At 53.2% G+C, this 20,976-nt stretch overlaps 1 protein-coding gene across 2 annotated transcripts; it reads left to right on the top strand.

The window, feature by feature from the left end:
- The first annotated feature begins 504 nt into the window (after nucleotides 1-504).
- On the top strand, nucleotides 505-14,845 carry DPYSL4 (dihydropyrimidinase like 4). Of its 2 annotated transcripts, none has more exons than XM_065638664.1 (14): nucleotides 505-750; nucleotides 3,398-3,486; nucleotides 3,952-4,136; nucleotides 4,898-5,062; nucleotides 6,757-6,818; nucleotides 6,912-6,992; nucleotides 7,909-7,977; nucleotides 8,069-8,189; nucleotides 8,867-9,023; nucleotides 10,041-10,182; nucleotides 11,461-11,631; nucleotides 12,839-13,018; nucleotides 13,698-13,866; nucleotides 14,754-14,845. In XM_065638664.1, exons 1-14 carry the CDS (start codon nucleotides 505-507, stop codon nucleotides 14,843-14,845), a joined length of 1,929 nt encoding a protein of 642 aa, XP_065494736.1. The 2 variants fall into 2 exon arrangements, with proteins under 2 accessions (XP_065494736.1, XP_065494737.1); XM_065638665.1 differs by lacking the exon at nucleotides 505-750 and adding an exon at nucleotides 1,369-1,407.
- Nucleotides 14,846-20,976: the final 6,131 nt, after the last annotated feature.

Below are 20,976 nucleotides of genomic sequence, written 5' to 3'. Positions count from 1 at the left end.
CGGGAACAAATCCATCTCGTACCTACCGAGATGAGCGGGAACCCGATGTCTGAAGCGAGTGCCAGGAGAGATGTGACAGTGTGAGGCGTTCATCACTCCGCCCGGGCCACCCCCGGGACAGGACGCTCCCGCGGGCACGGGGGTGACCCCGCAGCCCGGGCCGGGCTGCCGAGCGCGGTGAGCGGGTGGCGGGGCTGGAGCTGGGCGCTGGGACCCGTCCCGGCGGGGCCGCGGTGCAACCCGCCATGCAACCGGCTGTGCGACCCCCTGTGCAAACCGCTGTGCGAACCGCTGTGCAACCCGCCGTGCAACCCGCCGTGCAAACCGCCGGCGGCCGCACACGGGTGGATGGGCAGGGGCGGCCGGGCGGGGCGGGGGGCGGCGGCCGGTCCCTGCGCGGCTCTTAACGCGCTTTGCTCTTCTCCCCAGGGCGCGACGGCTGCGGGAGCGCAGCGGTGCCGGCACCGGGGGAGCGGCGCGGCGGCCGCCGGCGGGGGCTCCCCCATGTCGGGGCAGCGGGAGGAGCCGCTGCCCGCCTGCTTCGCGGGGCTGGGCGCGGGCAGCCCGCGGCCGCGGCAGAAGCGCGGCGGGATGTTCTGCAGCGTGGAGGACGCCTTCGACAACAAGACGCTGAACTTCGCCTCGCTCGGCGCCCCCAGCCCCGGGACCCCCTCCGGCGGGTCCCGCCGCGCCCCCGACCCCGGCCCCGCCGCGCCGGCCCCAGGAGAGCTGCCGGCCGGCTGTCCGCAGGTAAGGAGCGGCTGAGCCTCCTCCCCGCGTCCCTTCCCCGCCCTCCCGCCTGCCGGGCCGGCCCGGGGTAGGCAGGGAGGCAGCCGGCAGCCCCGGCCCGATGCCCTGAGCTCCCCGGGGATAAGCGCCCGCCCCTTCGCCGCCCGCGGCTTGCGGAGTCCCGGGGGGAGCGCGGAGCCGTCCTGGCCGACACCCCTCCCGGCTCCGACCCGTCGCAGCCCCGCCGGGCAGAGCCCCGCGCCGGGAAGGGAGCCGGGAACAGTCCGGTGGAGGGGCTGCTTGCAGAGACGATCCTAAGACTCGGTGAGCGGCCACGTTTCATTCTGAACATACAACTTTTCCCGGCCCCTGCCCGCGGCCGCAGGGCTGCTCCAGGCGGCGGACGGAACCGGCGGGCAGTGGCTGCGCATCCCGTCCCGCCGCTGGACCCGCGGGGCCGTCGGGGCTGCGGGACCGACCCCGGGGGCTCCGCTCCGCTCCTTTTCCCCGGGCCGGCTTTGTCTCAGCGCCAGGAGCGCGGCCCCGGGCCGGCGGGGGGAGCGGGCGGGGGGCGCGCACGCACGCAGGGACGTGCAGACACAAACACACCCGCAGACACGGGCGGAGCGCGGCGGGAACATGTCGCACCAGGGCAAGAAGAGCATCCCCCGCAGCACGGTGAGGGGCTCCCTGCGCGGCGCGGGGCTGTGCGGGACCGCGGGGGCTGCGAGCCCGACCCGACCCGGTGCCGGTCCGGCGGGGCCGGGGTTTTGTGGGTCTGTCCCGGCCGGGGGTGATGGAGCGGGGCGCTCTCCCCGCCCGGGGGGCCCGCAGTCGCGGGGAGAGCCGCTGTGCTTGTGTCCGCTGATGGGGTTCGGGAGCCCGGCGGTCCCGTTGGTCGGCGCGGCCGGAGCAGCCGGCCCTCCCGGGCAGGGGGTGCGGCGGGGCAGCCCCCGCCCGCGGGCTCCGCCGCTCCCTTTGTTGGCCGCGGCCCGAGCCCGGCGGCCCCGGCGCTTTGTCTGCCGCTGGCCGGGGCGCAGCCGGGGTCCCGCCGACAAAGCCCGCCCGGCCGCGGGGACAAAGGCCGGCGCGACCCTCACCGTGGCTGCGGGGCTGCCCCGCCGCCTCCCCAACTTTCCTCTGGGCGCTGGGGCGGAAAACGTGTTTCGGAACCGCTTTTTTTCGCGGAATGGGCTTGGAGGGGCGGGGAAGCATGTGCTTGCCTCGTTCCCTGCCCGGCATCCGGCCGCCTCGGAGCGCGGTCGGTACAGATGGCAGCGCCCGCGGCCGCCGGTGCGCGGCGCGGGGCGGGCGGAGCGGCTCCGCCGGCCCCGGTGCTGCTGGTCGGGAGCAGCGAGCGTGGGAGCGGATTCCCCCGCTCGTGGTGCCAGGGCTTCTCAGCAGCAGTCGGGAAAAACCTCTAGACGGCGATGCTTGTTTTCCCTGGATTTGCTGGCTCACGGCTGAGTTCCCTTGAAAACATCCCGGTGGCTGCCGGGGCCGAGCTGCGTTACTGTGCGGGAGCGGATCCGGGGCGTGCGGGGCTGGGGCGGCACAGCTGGGATGGGGTGAGGGCGAGGGTGGGGCTGGGGTGAGGATGAGGATGGGGTGAGCATGGGTCCCGCAAGGGGAGGAGCCGTTGGGCTCTCCCGTGGGGCAGCAAGCCCTGAGGCTTCTTTTGATTGATTTTATGGGACAAGGGAAAACAATAAAGACGCAATAAAAGCCGGGATAGTTTAAAAAACACAATGCAATTCTATAATTTTTTTTTATATGCCGGTGATGCTCTTTAAAACAAGACCCCAGAATGTTTTCTGGGCTGTTTTGCATCAGCACACATCGCTGTGTTGCAAGTCATCTCCACGTGCTCCTGCATCCCTCGCTTGTTGTTGTGCTAAGGCTGTGCTCTTTGTGTTGTCCATTTTGGACTTGGTGATATTTTTTCTAGCAATAACCGGAGAGTGGGAAAGGCATCCTCTAAATTAGGTTCCACATTTACATAAATGCCACTGCTATCTAATTTTTCTGGTTAAAGATTCAGCAAATCTGACAACTGTGCCACTGGCTTGCTTTGAAGTGAGGAAAGTCCTTGAGGCTTTATCTGCCTCACAAGGCTGTGAAAACTAACGAACGTCAATAAATTATCAGGTTAATAAGATGCACTTAAAGTCTCAGTAACCGGAGCTGATGGAGGAGGCAGGAACGTGGCTGAGCTGCAGGATGCTGATCTTGCAAACTTGCTGAGAACTTGGGTCAGTCCCTGAACCTGGTCTGAGGGAGCTGGTGGTGGCCTTGGGGTGGCAGGAGTGGAGCAGCAGCGGCTGGAGCACATGCCCTTCTGCCCGCTCCGCTCAGGGATGCGCAGCTCACACCTTGGACGTGGGATCGCACTGGTACCCAGAGCTGTGGGGCTGTGCTGTGCTGCCTGGACACCCTGAGGCTGGTACCGCACCTCGGAGCACATCTATGCTCCTCTCATGTGATGGTTTCATGTCATTTCCTTTGCGAAATGCAGGTGGGCTTTGGTGTAGAATAGTTTGGGTATTCAACTAAACTTGTACGATTGAAGGGCAAATATTAAGTCCTGGAATTAATGAAAGCTCAGAATGAGTAAAGTAACATCTAAATAAAGTAATATTTTTTAAAAGTGTGGGGTTTTTTCCATTAGAGTGACCAGCTTCTAATCAAAGGAGGAAAAATTGTCAACGATGATCAGTCATTTTATGCAGACATCTATGTGGAAGACGGTTTAATAAAGTAAGTTAAAAATTTATATTTTATAATGTAATTTTCAAGCATGATACAGTGCCATGGAATGTGAGCAAGGTTCCTTTCTGTCATTTTTCTCTTGGAAATATGTTCCCTTTCTGAAAAACAAGGGCAGCTCTTTAGAATGATGTCAAGATGGAACTACATTAGTGTGCTCTTGTGGCTGGAACGGCGTGCGAAGTGCTGACGGAGCAGCTCCTCCGTTCTGAGCAGTGTCCCTGCAATGCTGGCCGGGGGTGTCCCCAGCGCCGCTGCCGAGTGCGGGACCCGGGAGGGTGGGATGGTGGGACCTGTGGGGTGGGACCCGCGGGGTGGCACTCCCGACTCCGCTACGAGAGCAGCATGGGCAGTGCCGGGGGTGATGGGTGCCCACGAGCACTTCCTAGGAGTTGTTTTTGCATCTTTGCTTAAAAGTTGTTGCCAATTGGCAGGAGATCTTAATATCGTTTTCAGACAAATTGGAGAAAATCTGACTGTTCCCGATGGTGTAAAGACGATCGGTGCCTACGGGCAGCTGGTGATGCCGGGGGGGATAGACGTGCACACCAGGCTGCAGATGCCCGTCCTGGGGATGACCCCGGCTGATGACTTCTACCACGGCACGAGAGCCGCCCTGGCAGGAGGCACCACCATGATCAGTAAGATGGAGCAGCGTTCCAATAGACTTCTGAGTAGAACATTGTTTAGCAAAATACACGGGGCCATTTATCATTGCAGAGACTGTTTACCCTCACAGCAGAGAAATGTTAATTTTTGCCGTAGAAATCAAAGTGCTGCAAAGCTAATTAAAATGCATTATGTGCCTTTCAGAACCTCCTTCCATTGCCACACACATATATTAAAAATATATAGTTGCTCCTGCTTCACCTTGTAAGAGAATAAAATAGAAGAAAGCTTGAAACACCTTTTAATACATTTTTAATAGCTTGGCAAGTGTGTTTTTGTCAGAGTTTTTTTCATATCTGTGAGCACGGGTTCTGGTTTTGTGTTGATGTAAAGTAATTCTGATTTCTGGTTTTGTCGTGGTACGTGGCCGAAGGATCAGTCTCAGCAGACGCTGCTGATCTGGGCAGTGCTGCGGGAGCAGGAGCACAGAGAAGTGCAGGAGCCCCTGCCAAATGCAAAAGCGTGCGAGGACACGCTTTGGGCACCAGCCTCTCTCACATGCCGTGCTGGGTGAAAAAAGGGATAATAGTAGCCGCAACTTGGAGATAGTTTGTTCCATTTGTTTCACTTTACGTGGGAAATTTGTTACCCTTCATCTTTAACCAAGGCTGTCAAAATGGATTAGCATTAAGCTGTCTCCTTTCCCCAGCGGCAAAGCCGCGCAGCAGAGCGCTGCTGGCCGCTCCCCCGGGTGTTTCTGCCCCCGTGCTGACGCGGGCCGGTCTCTCCCCAGTTGAGCACGTGTGCCCGGACGCTGGGACCAGCCTGCTGGGCGCCTACGAGCAGTGGCGCGGCCGCGCCGACGGCCAGGCCTGCTGCGACTACGCGCTGCACCTCGACGTGCCGCGCTGGCACGACGGCCTGCGCGAGGAGATGGAGGCGCTGGTCAGGGACAAGGGTAAGGCCGGGAGCGGGGTTTGCTGGCGGTGACCCCCAGCCACCCCCCGCATTGAGTCATGGAGTCGTTTGGGTTGGAAGAGACCCTCAAGACCATCAACCATAACCTAACTCTGGCGCTAACCCGTGTCCCTAAGAACCTCATCTATGCATCTGTTAAACCCCTCCGGGTGTTTAAGCAGGTCCGTCGTTATTTCGGCAGATGCACACAAGCAGGTCGTGCAGGGGAAGCCATGGGGGTTGTCGCTGCCGTGTTCCTCCCACCCCACGTAAATGGGGTACGTGGGGGACCCTGCTCATTGCTCTCGAGGTGTGATCCTTTGCCTCTCTGATTGCACATAAGCCATTATCACAAAAACTAGAAGGGTTCGCAAAAAAAAGAAAGCGACTTGTTTTTTAAAGACAGGCAGACTGCTTGCAGACCTCTTTTATCTGCCTCCACATTTGTGTTTGCTTTTCTTGGCGAAGAAAGTTAGCTTTTCCACTTGCTCTCACCTTATGTTTTCTAAGCATCTGTGAGTTAAATTTCTTTGTGTGTATGTCCTGTTCATGTGCTCTCACCGTCGCACAATGTACAGCCCTGCCATAGAAATCCCTTTTGGAAGCTGAAGGAATGGTATCAGCACCCTGATTCAGGCTGCCTTCTGTACAGAAAAGTATTTAAATAAAAATGTTCAAGATGAGGTTTATAGAATAGGACTGAGCTTTAGGCTTTCCACAGAGATTTTGTTTGTTCCTATAATTCCTGCACATGCTGAAGTATCCGCTGGACGTGGCTTACGGGAAAGCAGGCCATGTGGCAGGAATTCTTGCATTTCATTAATACTTATTTCCATGTTTGGAGCTACATTTTGCTTTCAGATATGCTAATGCAGAGCTAAATGACTTTGGTGTAATTTGCAGCCTTGCAAGCAAGGGCTTAATTGGCCAATTAACATAGAAATTTGCAGTGAATTTCCTATTAAAGTGCAGAGTGGCTCAAGTGATGCAGCCATTCCAAGCTTATAGCAGGTATTTTTCATATGTATGTTCCCATAAAATACAGTTTATTTGTAATTTGATTGTAGTTTGGGATTAGTTGTTGCCTCTATCCATATAAAATACAGTAGCAATTCTCTGGCTTTGACTCAGCGCTTCATGAATCATCCTCTATGTTAGACAGAAATGATAGAAATTGGGATTGCGTGCAGCGCTCTATGCAAAGTACCGCCCACCTTTTTCTCTAGCTAAATAGCAGTGCACTAAGTAACAGCGCTCTAATATTACAGAGTCGCATCTTTTGCTGTAATGTAATCTTAGCACTGAGGCACTAATTCAAATACTGTTATCAGAAAGAAACTGAGGATAAACCATAAATCGTACCCGCCACTGGAGGGAGCACTCAGCCTGGGAGCAATGTGTTTGATTCTGCCTTCGGACCAAGTTACAGAGAGGACCTCAAAGCAGAAGTGGGCAGCAGGTTGGGGTTCTTTGGTTCAGGTGCATCCAAAGCCGGGGTGTATTGTCTGTCATGGCTCCCAAGCGTTGGGGTTCAGTTCTGGTGGGGACAGTTCCCGTTCCAGCCCCTTGCTTTGCTTTCCATCTGACCCCAGCCTGCACAAACCCCCTGGTCTGAACACCCCCTGCTCAGCCCGTGCCGCATCGCTGAGTTCTCAACTGGGACGATAAATGCACATTTAATTTTCTTTCTTCAAGGTGTGAACTCGTTCCTGGTTTTTATGGCCTACAAAGACAAACTTCAGTGCAGCGATGCCCAGGTAACGCAGCCAGCACCCAGCGAGCGTCATCGCCCGCGCGCTGAGCCGGGCTGTGACTTCTCTGATGTTGGGCAACTCGCTGTCTCTTGGCAGATGTATGAAATATTCTGCATTATTCGAGACCTGGGGGCCATTGCCCAAGTGCATGCTGAAAACGGCGACATCATCGATGAGGTACGGTATTTATTTTCATTTAGGTTAAAGGTTGAGTGGAGTATCTTGATTTAAGGCCAAGCGCTGACTTTAACAGATCACAGAATCATGGGATGGTTTGTGTTGAAGGGCCTCCCCAGCTCCCCAGTGCCCCCCTGCCATGGGCAGGGACATCTGCACCAGCTCAGGTTGCTCAGAGCCCCGTCCAGCCTGGCCTGGGATGTCTCCAGGGATGCTTCATCCACCGCCTCTCTGGGCACCTGGGCCAGGCTCTCACCACCCTCAGGGGGAAGAATTTCTTCCTTATATCTAATTATACTCATGTGCATTGTTTTTCTTTTTTTACCTTTAGAAAATAAAATCTTGGGTACGTAGTGCAAACAGGTGACACAAGGTAGAACTAGACTTGCAGTTCCTTTTACCTTATGGTCACACAAACATTAAGTCTGGTGTGGGAGGAGAGTTTAAGATGAAAGCAAAATCCCAGTCCTGCAAATGGGCTTATTGGGACAAACAGGACAGAGGCTAATTCCCACCTCCCCGGGGTTTTATCTGAGAAACCTTTTCTTCAGCTGGCTGTGAAAATTAACATGATTCCCGGGAGTTTAGCATCCTCAGATGTATGTCTTTAAGCTGCCAGCATGTTGACACCTGAGCCCTGGGGGTAAACTCGGAGGATGCCTGCAAGGGGAGCGCAGTGATGGAGACGTACCGAGTGGGGAAGGTCCAAAGGTGCCATTGGGACACAGCAGGGCCCAGTCCAGAAAGGTGTCCACAGCATGCGGTGGGTCTGCTGCAGTGGCTTGTGGAGCGTCACAGGTTTCATGAGTTTCCATCGTCCTTCGGGTGCTTCCGAAGAGCTGTTTTGTGCCCCGCAGTGCTTCAGACAGGCTGTGGGTACCACTGACTGCTCTTTTGTTCATCTCCATCCACCCAGGAGCAGAAGAGGCTGCTGGAGCTGGGGATTACCGGCCCGGAGGGACACGTCCTCAGCCGCCCCGAGGAGGTAACGTCCGCGGTCCCTGGGCAGCGTGTCCCGGGCTCGGGTGCCGCAGAGGAGCCCTGAGCCGCTTCTGCCGCTGTTGTTGTGTCGGCAGGTGGAGGCGGAGGCCGTGTACCGGGCCATCACCATCGCCAAACAAGCCAACTGCCCCTTGTACATCACCAAAGTCATGAGCAAAGGCGCAGCAGACGTGGTAGCTCAAGCAAAGAGAAAAGGTGAAGCGTTTCATATTTGCACACTAAGTGAGCCTATTTAAATATGCCCAAGAATATCATTCTAGCTGCAAGGTTTAAGAACTTGTTATCACCCAAGTTCTCTCACATTTTAAGGGTGCTAAAACTTGGCGTTGGCTTTTCTTCGAGTGTGCCAGTGCTAATTGCTCTGAGCTGGGAAGATTTGAGGAAATGTGCTTGAAACTTTGACACCTGAATCTCAGTAGATGCAGCTGAAAAAAGGAAATAATTCAGTTGCAATCGTTTGTCATGAACTGAATAAAAAATGGATCTGGAGCAAGCTCCGAATTGAGGCGGGGGCGAGTGGGAAGAGCCGGAAGCCCCGCGGGGAGCAGGGCAGGGCAGGACGGGGACACGCGGCCCTCCTGCCCCAGCCAGGACACGCTGTGGGATTCGCGGGCACGCCTGGTGCTTGGTACGTACCAGCGTGTGTTTGGTCTAAGGAGGAAACAGACAGATTCAAAACTTGTTTTGACAGCATTTCCCAGTCATATGAGATAATCTGAGGGATTAACGTGACTTTTAAAAGCTGAAATACCGAGACCGCTGAAGATCAGTGAAACCCTCTGGTATCGTTAACCGCAGTATTTGTCTGCAGCGTGTGAAAGAGGCCGCGGGACGTGCGGCTCGTTGGCACTCATTAACCGATTGCTCCCCAGGCACGGTTGTGTACGGGGAGCCCATCGCCGCCAGCCTGGGCACTGACGGCTCGCACTACTGGAGCAAGAACTGGGCCAAAGCTGCCGCCTTCGTCACGTCCCCCCCGCTCAGCCCGGACCCCAGCACGCCCGAGCACCTCGCCTCCCTCTTGTCCTGGTGAGTCCCGGCGACACGGCTGTCCCGGCACATCTGCCCGTGTCCCTTCCGATGCCACCTGCAGCCACGGCGTGGCTGCCGAGCGGGCGCTGGGTGGGGTTAGAAAAGTCAGGTCCAGAAGTCACGTAGCAAGAACTTTTGAAATGGGATGAGAGGTGTTTGTAGATCCAGATTACTGTTAAAAAAAAAAAAAAAAGCAGTGATACATATTTTAAAGAATAAACATTTCTTAGAGTTCCCTGAAATGTGATTTTTTTTCTTAGAAGGATAAACAGTTGTTAACTAGAGAAGTGTTTCATGTTAGTATGTCTTAGATAGTATATAAAGATATCTCAAGACATTTAATATTTTCTTAAAAGAAGCAATAAAATACAAACATAGGTCAGTCTAGCACAGCTTTGCCATGCATCGGGAGGCGTGCTCCCCGGCCCAGCGAGCCTACGCGTGCTCAGTTCTCTCTCCCTGCCTGCTGGTGTGGATCCAGTTCTTGAACTGTAATATATGATAGTGTATAATGCTTGGGTTTATCCAGGATCTTGTTTTATTTAACCATATCCTTGCTTTTAAAGAACCTTGCTTGGAGAACCATTTCCTAAAATAATCTGAGATTCAAAAGGAAGGTAACAAAGATTCCTTGTGGTCCCTTCCAGCCTGGTATTCTGTGATTCTAGGATTGAAACGTTGGGTTAAATAGTAAAAGTAATGGCCGGCTTCAGAGAGAATAGTGCTCATGAGGCTGCTGTTTACATCTCTTAGATGATTCCAGTGCTTAATTACAGTACAAATCAATAGAGATACCTCCGAGTACCTGTAAAAATTGTCTCTTACCTTACCTTGCCTTCCCTGGGGATGCAGGGATGTGAGCCGCCTGCCTTTGCTGGTGGGACCGTCTGTGGCGAGCGGACGGAGCCGGCAGGACACGAGCCATCGGTGCCAGACGCGGCTGCCGGGGTGGGGGTGCTGGGGGAGCTGGTGGCCCCGCGGGTCCCTCCTCTGACCCTGCTGTGCTGTGCCCAGCGGGGACCTGCAGGTCGCGGGCAGCGCCCACTGCACCTTCAGCACGGCGCAGAAGGCTGTGGGCAAGGACAACTTCACCCTCATCCCCGAGGGGACCAACGGCATCGAGGAGCGGATGGCCATCGTCTGGGAGCAGTGTGTGGTAGGTGCTGAACGCCGCGGGGTCCTGGCGGAGCTGGGGGTGGGCGCAGGGACGCGTGCGTGGTGCTCGTGCCAGGTGATGTCAGTGTCCTCGTTAAGTCAAACGAGCCCGGAGGTGTGACACTGTCTAGACTGCTGCTTCAGAGGAGATTGCTAATGAGAGACAATGCGACACCCAAATGCCTTTGGAGTGTCTTCAAAGGCTTCTGCAGGGATCATCTGCCCCACTTCTGCTTGCAGTCGCGGAGAAAGACTCTCTGACAAATTTCCTGAAGGGTGAGATGCGATATTCCTCTTCCCTAGTGCTCACAGGAGGCCAGGGCTGGCGGATGGGGACAGGGCGTCTCTCCCTTGGTGGCCGTGGCAATGGTCGTGCTTGCCAGCTGCCCGGTGTCCCCAGGCCCCACCGGTGGGGACGGGTTCCTCTGGTGGGGACATGCTGGGGACAGGTTCCTGTGGCACCCCCGTGTCTGCCAGGCAGAGCTTCAGAACACGAGTGTCTGGAGCGAGTCCCGTGTCCCTGCCCAGGCTGTGCCCTGACTGCCCAGGAGCATCCCTGGGGCTCCCGCCTGCATCCCCACCCAGGAGCATCCCTGGGGCTCCCGCCTGCATCCCCACCCAGGAGCATCCCTGGGGCTCCCGCCTGCATCCCCACCCAGGAGCATCCCTGGGGCTCCCGCCTGCATCCCCACCCAGGAGCATCCCTGGGGCTCCCGCCTGCATCCCCACCCAGGAGCATCCCTGGGGCTCCCGCCTGCATCCCCACCCAGGAGCATCCCTGGGGCTCTCGCCTGCATCCGTGGAGCAGACATCGCTGGGTGAGCTGCCGGGAGCTTGGCAACCAAGCCACCCTGAAGTCTCTGTCCTAGCCAGGCTTTGTTCAAAGATAAATCGAATTTGTCTTAAGATAATACATATAAATAGCACTATTTAGGTTCATTTCCCGTCCTTCTTCATTGAAATGTCCTTAACCATCTTTAGTAAACATGAGATGCCTGTACAGGGAGTTGGAACCTACCAGTGAAGGGCATGTTTTTCAGAGACCTTAAATTTCACAGAGTCCAGGGAAACTAAAAACCTCTGCTGTATTATTTAGCCTACAGAGACAGGTCTCAGCCGTCCCCTGTCCCCAGAACTGTCGCAGTGTGGATCCTCACCCCGCACAATCCTGTGATTTCTTCTCCCGGTGCCTTGTCACTGCTGGGGGGAGCGGGGACGGGGCCGCTGCCGGGACTGGGACACGTCCCTGGTGCCCGTCCCTCTGTCCTTCTGCCCCCAGGTCCCCGGGAAGATGGACGAGAATGATTTTGTAGCGGTGACCAGCACCAACGCTGCCAAGATCTTCAACTGCTACCCCAGGAAGGGACGCGTGGCCGTGGGCGCCGACGCCGACCTGGTCGTGTGGAACCCCAAGGCTACAAAAATCATCTCGGCAAAAACCCACCATTCAGTAAAGTGTTTTAAAAACTATTTTCTTGAGCTGGCTTATGAGTCAGAAGAGAGTAGCAAAGCCATGTATTTCTTCAGATCAGAAAGGTCAGATCATTCAGCAAGGGAGGAGCTGCTGGTGCAGATAAAGTGATGAAGGGCCTTGCATTTGCTTTTAAAAATACAATGAAAATATCTTTTTGTTACTGTAGAAGGTAGAACCGTAATTGAGTAGCAGTGACTACTCTGGGACACTCTGCATCCAGTACAGAAACTTTAAGATCAATGTGTTCGCTGGGGACTAGAATACTGTAAGTGCTGAACTTGTTTTAAATATTAAACTATTAATATAGTTTAAAGTATCAGCATCCTTCCAGAAGAGCCAGAGCCATTCCTGCCTGTCTGTCAGGGTCACTCAGGAGAGACTGGGGTGCACTAGTGACATTCCAGCTGTGGCTTTCCAGGCCTTGGGTGCCCCAAACTAACCTGTATGAGCCCGGGCCAGAAGCTGCAGCTGGAAGCGAGGGGTGAGGTGTCGTGAGGAACGCTGGTGGTACTGCTGATTGGAGTTCATGTAGAAACATTTTGACCTGGGTGGTTTGTTTTTTTTTTTTCACCAAAATGTTTTTTATTGAAGAAAATTCTCACTGTGATTGAAGTATTCAAGTGTTTTCTTAAAAAAAAAAAAAAAGCAACAGGTTTTCTTTTGATCCAGAAAATTAACTTTCGCTTTTTTATAATGGTGCATTTTTTCGGTGTAAACTTTGTTGTTTAGAAGATTCGTTAGTGATAGTCATGGGAGCATTTGAAGAAAGCGGCAGGATTTTGCATTTCCCACACAACAGACCTGGCTTTCCGTACCTGTTTTGGTGGAAGAGTTGCAGCGACTTGGGAGAAATGACAAGAACTTCTGTCCCCGAATGGAGAGCTGGGCTGGTCCGGGGCTCAGGGAGGAGAGTGGTGTACGGTACAAGTCCGGTTTGCCCAGGAGAGCTGCAAGTCTGCTGGGCGGGTACCGAGCGTTCTGAGGATCTGCTTTCTCCATTCCAGTTCGCTTTCATTCACCACTTAGAAGAACCTTATTATTTGAAATATGGAGGTTTAGTTAGGTACAACTGATTGTGCACGAGGAGCAATGTACAAAAGTGGGGTTTGTGTGTAGTTGGCTTCTTGTCTTCTTAAATCTTAACTGTATTGAATATCTTTTTTTGGTTTTGTTTTTTTTCCAGAACGTGGAATACAACATATTTGAAGGCACAGAGTGTCATGGGGTTCCTACCGTGGTCATAAGTCAGGGGAAAGTTGTTCTTGAAGATGGAAACCTGTGCGTCACCCAGGGGTCTGGTCGCTTCATTCCTAGAAAGACGTTCCCTGATTTTGTTTATAAGAGGATAAAGGCAAGAAACAGGGTAAGGAGAATTCTATTTGCAATAATCCTGTATTTCTGTTGCAATCTCTCTGCATTACTGTGTTGCAATCACTGTTATAGTAAGCTTCCTAATGGAATAGGCAACAGGAAAAATAATAATATTATTTCTTCTTAGGCCTTGGAAATTTGTAATGTTGTCATGTAACTGCTTTGGTGTGTGGCTTGGCACATTAATCAGTAATGCGTATTTTAGTATTACAGCTAGTAATGCTAGTATTATTAGTACTGTTTGCCTATTATAAAGTTATAAAGCAAGAATATGACTTCTAGGAAACCTGGCTTTGTTTGGTTAGCCTGGAGGTAGAAGGGAAGGATTCCTGTCCTGCCTGAATTGGGAACGTTCTTGTTATTGTGTTACCAGTGCCTGCTTTGCATCTGTCAGAGGGTAATGGATGCCGCGTTCGGTAGTTACTGGAGATGCAATCAGATAAATCCTTCAGTGTGCTGGCCCAGCTGGTTTAGAGGAGACGAAGACATGCAGGCACATGAAAAGCTTCTGGCCAGCTCTGCCCTCCCCGTGTCCGTGTGCTACTGGGACAGGAGCAGTGTGGGGGGTGGGCAGAGCCGCTGGGTGCCCACGGGGAGGGGCGCAGACACGCCGCTCCCCGCGCTGGCTCTGCGTCTGGTTCGGCCGGGCTGACAGCCGTGCCTCCCCGCAGCTGGCCGAGGTGCACGGCGTGCCCCGCGGGCTGTACGACGGGCCGGTGCACGAGGTCCTGGCCAGCGCCAAAGCCGCGGCCCCCCCGGCCTCCCGCGTCGCGCCCTGCGCCAGCAAAGCCCCGGCTGCTCCCGTGCGCAACCTCCATCAGTCGGGCTTCAGCTTGTCTGGTAGGTCCGGGGGCTCCCCGAAAGTGAAGGGGGGCTGCGGGTGGGGGGTGGCCGGTTTGCATGGCTGCCACAAAGTCCCGGGTTTGCGCGAGCAGCGGCGCGAAGCTGAGGAACAGAAACTCGGGTTTTGCTCAGTAAAAAGCAATGCTGACTGTTGCAGCAGCCTGGGGACGAAATGCAGCGCAGAAATCTCTCGATGTGGCCCAGTAATGTGTAAATGCATCGATGGACGTGTATCGCAGAGCCTGGCGGGGGCCGTGAGGCGGCTCCACGCGGGGGCTGCAGCCACGAGGACGAGGGGGAGGCTGACGGCCGGGGTGTCACCGCGGCCCTGCCCGGGTCACTGGGGACACTGCCCTGGCTGTCAGGGGTCGGGACTTCAGCCCCAGCTGTGTCCCCCACAAGCCGGGGGTTAGGAGCAGTTGGCTTTGTAGAGACCAGCCAAATAACTCGGTTTTCAGGAACCAGACAGATAATTCCTTTGGTCTTCCTGTGTGAGCAGCTCAGCATCCTGCAGAAATCTGCCTGGCAGCTTTTGGGACCTTGGAAAAAACAATGCTCTGCCATAAAACTTCTTAAATTTTGTTTTCTTAGCTGGTTGAAATCAGATGGATCGCATGTTGTTTAATAAATGTACAAGGTCCCACATTTTATTATATAGAAAGTGTTTAATTACAGAAAAGCCACTTACAGTGCTTTACAGAAAGGTGCAATAGAAAAGAAAGATATTCAGGCAAAGCCACTTCAAACTGTACTATGATAGTGTAGTGTCCAAAATAGTACATATGGAAAACACTAGTTTTTCCCAGAAAGGGCACACTTTAAAATCTGTGCGTTTGAAGCGCGGGAGCCCCGCGGCGCCGCTGCCAATGCCGGTGTCTCCGCAGGGTCGCAGGCTGACGACCACATTGCCAGGCGCACGGCTCAGAAGATCATGGCCCCCCCGGGCGGCCGCTCCAACATCACCTCGCTGTCCTGACGGCCCGCGCCCCCGCCGTGCCCGGCGCCCCGCGGGCGCTGCCGGGGATGGTCCGGCTGCCAAGGCACAGGGGGTCGCGCTCCAGCTCGGGATGACACCGAGTGTTTGTCGGCTGCCCCAGCCCCTTCTTCTCGTAGGTAGACACTAGAGTAACCCCCGAGAGGTAGCGCTCCCGTCCCCGTGTCCCCCGTCTGTATTTCCCCCGTAGCTCCTGGGAAGCCCTTACCCCCCGTGCATGTGGGCACCCAGCTCGGGGCCGGCACCAAAACCAAGGTGCGTTTTGGCTGGAATCCGCTCCTTTTAGTAGCAACGATGCCCTTTCTAGTTGAAGGATTTTTAACCGATGAACGTTTCTGACTCTGGTTTTACTACGGTGAGTTGCATCTCGTCTGTTCGCAGCATCCCGAGCAGACCTCTCGCCACGCGGGGCCGTGTCCCTGCGCCCGGGAGCCCACGTGGCCCTGCGGGATGGCCGCACGTCCCTCTGTCCCCGCAGCACGTCCCTCTGTCCCCGCAGGGACACGGGGCCGGGCACAGGACGGTGCTGGCTGCTCCCGGCACCCGGCGCCGTGGCACACACCCCACTGGGCTGTAGTCTTTCTGTTGGGCTTGTTTTTTTAAAGATTATTTATACAGTTTTTCAAGAACCGAGTGTAAGTCTTATAACCAATAACAAGGCTCATTTCAAGGCCAGTTGCATATGACAAACTCTTTTATAAAAGTTATTATAGCCCATTTATGCTATTTAAAGGTATGTACAGTAAAGGTGAACCTCTATGCCACAAAGCTATGCATGTACCTCTAACAGGATGGCTCGCCATTCTTTTTCTCTTCCTTGCTTTGAATAAAGTTTGTTGGAACAAAGAAGTGGTTCGTCGGAGTCCATTTTTGTGTTTTCTTCCTTTGGGGTTTGTGCGTGAAGGTTTCTGACCTCAGTTCATGACTTGCAGGTCAGTGTACTCCACTTTGACAATAAAAAGGGGCTTATTACTGGCTGTGTAGGAGCAATGCAGGATCCCACCCTTCTGCTTGGAGCTGCTCGATCGGATTTGCTGTCACGCGGCTGGCCTGCCCGCCCAAAGCCTTTGGTTTGGAAATACAGCTCAAATACCATGAGGGTGGGCTGATTTTTGCCCCCAGGTGCGGGCTGTTTGCGATGCCTGCGAGCCGCAGCAGGTCCGGGAGGTGTGGATTCTCCGGGGCAGTGTCCTGCTGTGGTTTCCAGCTCTGCTGAACACGGGGAGCAAGGACGGGAACAGAAGAGCTGTGGAAACGCAAGGCGGTGGCTGCTCCAGAGGTGGAAGCTGAAAGCACGGCGGCCGGCAGCTGGAGACACCAACCCAGGAGGTAAAGATGAATTCGTGTTATTACCTGAACTCACACGTTTTTTGGTGGGGGGGGGTTAAATTATCTGAACTGAACTAGCTCTCATAGCTTAATGCAATGACCTGTAGTAATTTCTACATCAAACATATATGGGAATTCATTTGTTCTTATAATTTAATTTTTAAAATTATTTAACTTCATTTGTTGGTTTACTGGCTGTTCCTGCAATTTCACCAAGACTATTGAACATGCTTTTTTTTCTTTCTAAATAGAGTTTTAAATGAAGGCAGTGGAAACTACATAAGGTATGGGAAAGACAGAGGGAAACGAAACCACCCGGGGCACAAACACGGGCTGCGTGTGCCCCAATTTCTTTGGACAGCTTTGCTGCGGGCTCCGGGTCAGGCCCACGGGCGGCGGGGCCGGGGCTGCTGGGAGCCGGCACCGCCGAGACCGCGCGGGGCTGCCGACCGCCCGAGAACGGCTCGCAGAGATTTGTCTCATTCCTTTACCACTCGTGAAGTGAGGAGGAGCCTTTGTAGATGCTTTCTGCCCTGAGGTAAAGCCAGCACATTGCACCAAGAACTGTAATAAATAATTCCCAGTACTGATGAGGGATGAAAGAGAAAAACCAGAGACCTCCTGAAAGTTCCCCAGGGCCATTTTTATCGAGTTAAAGATACAAAACGCAGGGTTGTGCAGTGAAATGCTAAAACACAGTGGGCCATAATTGTGGGTGCCTCAATGGCAGGCGCCGGGCACTGGGACGTGCCCTCCTCATCCTCACCGAGACCCCAAAGGCACCGCGGAAGGGGCCCTCAGCCCCACCGCTGTGAAGATCAGCTCTCCCTAGGGAATTACAAACACCTTCTAACTGACTCCGGAAAGTGGGACACTGTCAAATGTCTGGAATCAGCTGTTGCGCTTTTAATGCCCATTTTGCAATTTGACGGCCGCGTTCCTGCAGCTCTTGTCCCTCCCGGCTCTGCACAAGCGTCCCGGCAGCTCTGGGGCTGCAGCAGTCGGCGCTGTGATGGTTTTGTGGCTCACACAGCCACATAACCATCAGCTGCCGCCGCCAGGCTTTGCCAGGCACCGCGCCCTCAGTTTGCAGCAAATTAAAAAAATACCTGGCGTGTTGACCCGCTTGCCACGTAGCTGTAAAGTCCTGGATCGCCACGTCCCGGCTGCTGCACCAACAAGGTAACAAGGATGCTAAACAGCTCCAGTCTGCCATGTGTAAACAAGAAATGCAATTATAACATCCACTTACTGCAAAATTCACTGTTTTTACCTACAGAGCAATAACCTAGAAATGACAACAAACACTTGACAGTGTTAAAAATACACATTTATTACTCCACATATGCAATGGCTTCTCGCAGTATCAGCAAAAACACAAACGTGTCATAACTTAAATATTTTGTGACATGGTAAAATTTTCATGCAATAAAATTACAGGAATGTATTAACATAAAATACAAAGATATATTTTATATATATTTCCACTGAAATATTTCAAAAAATACCCTACCAAGGCATCAGGATTTCAGCACTGTCCAATGTCAAGTTCCTATTATTGGCCTTTTTGCTATTATTTTATTACTCATCTTCTCTTTTTGGCAAGGTACAGAGTAATAAAAAATTGGCAACAGAAGAAACATCAGGACCTGATCTGACATTTGTTTTCTAGGCAAAATTCCCAGTGAAGTCTGTGGAATTCAATGGAAACACTTAAAAATATGCAAGTTTGCAAAGCTGCATAATACAACAGAGGCAAGAAAACAAACTTATGGCAAGGAATTTAAGGAGAACAATTTATAGGCAATGTAGGCTTTTCACAGCAAATAATGGCACACCCTGTATAAATCTGTCATACAAAAAATACGTGTATTTAAATATTTATCTACAGAAAATTATTGTATTCTGGTTGTAGTGGAGATGTAAACCAGAGCTGCTACTGACTCCTTTAAGCTCTGCATGGGGAGGGGTTGGTACCAGGAGTATTTCACGACTTCACCGTGAGTTTTGCTCACACCGGGAGCTGCATCAGGCTCTATCGCACAAGAGAGAGAGACAACACCGGGGGGAGCGGTTCGGAGCAGCAAACCTGGCAGCACGTCACCGAGGGAGCGGCGTGGGGACGGAGCGGCTCCTGTCGCCCGCAGGAGCTGGCACGATGGGCTGAGCTTTGCGGGAACCACGGGCCGGGCTGCGCGCTCGGTCAGGGACACGGGATGGGGACACCGCACAAGAGGGGCCCGGAGAGCAGCGGCACAGCAGGACCCGGCGCATTGAAACCCATCACGGGGAGTCTGACAACGAAGCAAACGCGTATCTGTTTCTTATTATTTTTCTGTCTTTTCTTGTAATTTCTTCTCCACGGACCAGGCACAAACAGGCGTCAGTAACTCAGTGGGACCTGGTGAATTGATGCCCATGCATCAATTAAGATAGATAATGAGTACCTCAGTTATACTGTGTTCACAACATCTCTGCTGCTCAACACAATGATGCTGGAGGTCTGTGTCCTGTCGGTTCTCTCGATGACCGGGGTGGGACGGAGAGCAGAGTTTCCCAGTGCGTCCCAGCAGACGCGTTCCTGGGTTCCTGTGGTGCTGCCCTGGCAGCCAGAACCTGCCCCTGGGTATTTCACCTGGGAAGGAGCAATTACCGGGTGTCTCCCCAGCAGCTTTCCCAGTTCCTGCCAAGTGCTGCCGAGGATATTTTGCACAATTTACCCAGGAAGAGCAGTGCTGAAAAGGGAACATGGATGACCAGCAAGGAGAGGGTTTGGGGTGATAAACATCCATTTCAGGAGCCAGCCCCTCTCTACACACGCCAGCCTCAACCTCACAGGCCGTTTGTCACTTGTTCTCAAGAAAGTGATGAAAACGTCTGATTAGACCTGTCCTACCAAACTGCCAATATCTTTTCTGGCCCGAGAGCTTTTGGTTGAATAGGATTTATTTGCATCTCTCCTATATGGGATGGTTTGGTCAAAAAAATAAGTTACGCTCCTTGTTGCTCTGATAGTCCAAACTTTAGTCATTATTTACAGAAAGAAGATAAATAGTGCAATGGAGTTTACTGAAAAAAACCTATCCATACCAGTGGAGTAAATCATCTGTAATTTATAAATCCTGAATAAATAGGTGGTTTTGATGCTCATTCCATTTCTCCTGCCCGCAGCTGAGCCCTGGCAGGCGCAGCAGCAGGGTGATCAGAAGCGAATCAGAGCCAGTCTTGATGTGGTTTTGTGACTTGAGATTAGTGTGTTATTACTACACTGCAGCCTGTGCTGGGGACGGGGACACGAGGGTGGCAGAGGGACGAGCACCGGGCTGCCCGGGCAAGCTGTGCCCGCACACCTCAACGCTCCTCTTAAAGACTTCTACAAAATTTTGGTTCTGCGCAATTTTAGCCACATGCCGATTTCCACATAAAACTGTGGAAAATAAACGCATCGCGTCATTTTTCATCTAAAATTGTTTAGGATCAGTTACACCTCTCTATTTGATTCGTGGAAACGAAAAACACAACAAAATTTGTCCTGAAAGAGTCTGCACCTCTTAAAAACATCTATCCATTTTTGCATGACAAATATACAGTAAGGATGCAAACCCTGCACCCTCCTCGTGTCTGGCAGCAAACAGATGTTGACGGTTTGAACTGAACGCAGTCCTGACGAAACCCCTGCGTATCACAACAGCCAAATGTCGCAGCAGAACCCAAGGCTCGTTTCTAGCAACAGTAACCAAAAGCCACTTTACAGCAGATTAAGCAACTAATATAGTGAAGGCTTCTGAAACGAGAAGGCAACAGCCACAGCTGGAGCAAGTTAAGGAGATCTCCCGTCTTATTAAGAAGTTAAAACAGGTATTTGTAAATTATATACAGTATTTTTACTTTACACTAAAAATAAAGTAAATTGAAGGGTGAAATAAGATATTCCCCTCTTTCATAACCAAGCAGCATTGCAAGGCCACCCACTTGGCCTCCAGTAAAAACTGGACCTGTGATAAGCTGTGTCCTCCAAACCTGGACAAACAACCAAACCCTCCGGTTGGTTCCACAGCTCCTCGCCACTCACAGCAGCTATGTGAAGAAAGCAAATATTTTAAATACATTCCGCATCTCAATTACATGTTTGATCATTATCCAGCCCCAGAAGAATTCATGGAGTGTACAAGAAACACTTATTTGCCCCAAGTCAGGCAAGAAACTCTGACAGGTGACGAGAGGACAAGGACGTACCTGGGATGTCCTTATGCTGCAGGACCGAACAGCTCGGGGCTCCCAGGAGCCTGTGCCACCCGCCACAGCCCGGAGAGGCCCCAGGGCTGCTCCAATTTACACAAGGATTGCTTGTCCCTACAGCAGCCTTTACAAACAGGGAACAGCAAAGTAAAATTTAAACCACCTGCTCAGCCTTCCTCCCTCGCCACACCTGCTCCGTGTGTTCCCTTGTTGTACTCAAGGATGTAACTTCTTTTCTTGTCACCTTACTGCATTAAAAACATGTGCAGATCAGCAATCTGACGCTAAAAAAGAACAAGTAAAGAAGTTGATCTACCTCCTCTGACAAGTTGCATAGCAAGTATCTTTACCCGCGGCAGTCAGTGTGCCGAACTGGCGATGCATTCAATCTGGGAGCGCAGCTCTGTAAGAACCAGCTCTTCTGCTACAGCTTCGCAAGACCAGTTGCGGGTGCTCCCCGGAGGCCCGGAGGACAGCCCGCGGTGCTCAGCACGGCCGGAGGACGGCCGTGGGCACGGGCCGGCGACCCTCGCCGCCAGCGCAGC

The sequence above is a fragment of the Caloenas nicobarica genome, chromosome 7 (assembly GCF_036013445.1).
Source record: "Caloenas nicobarica isolate bCalNic1 chromosome 7, bCalNic1.hap1, whole genome shotgun sequence".
Taxonomy (NCBI): Eukaryota; Metazoa; Chordata; class Aves; order Columbiformes; family Columbidae; genus Caloenas; species Caloenas nicobarica.
The sequence above is the reverse complement of the archived record's forward strand: the minus strand, read 5'-3'. Positions and strand labels throughout refer to the sequence as shown.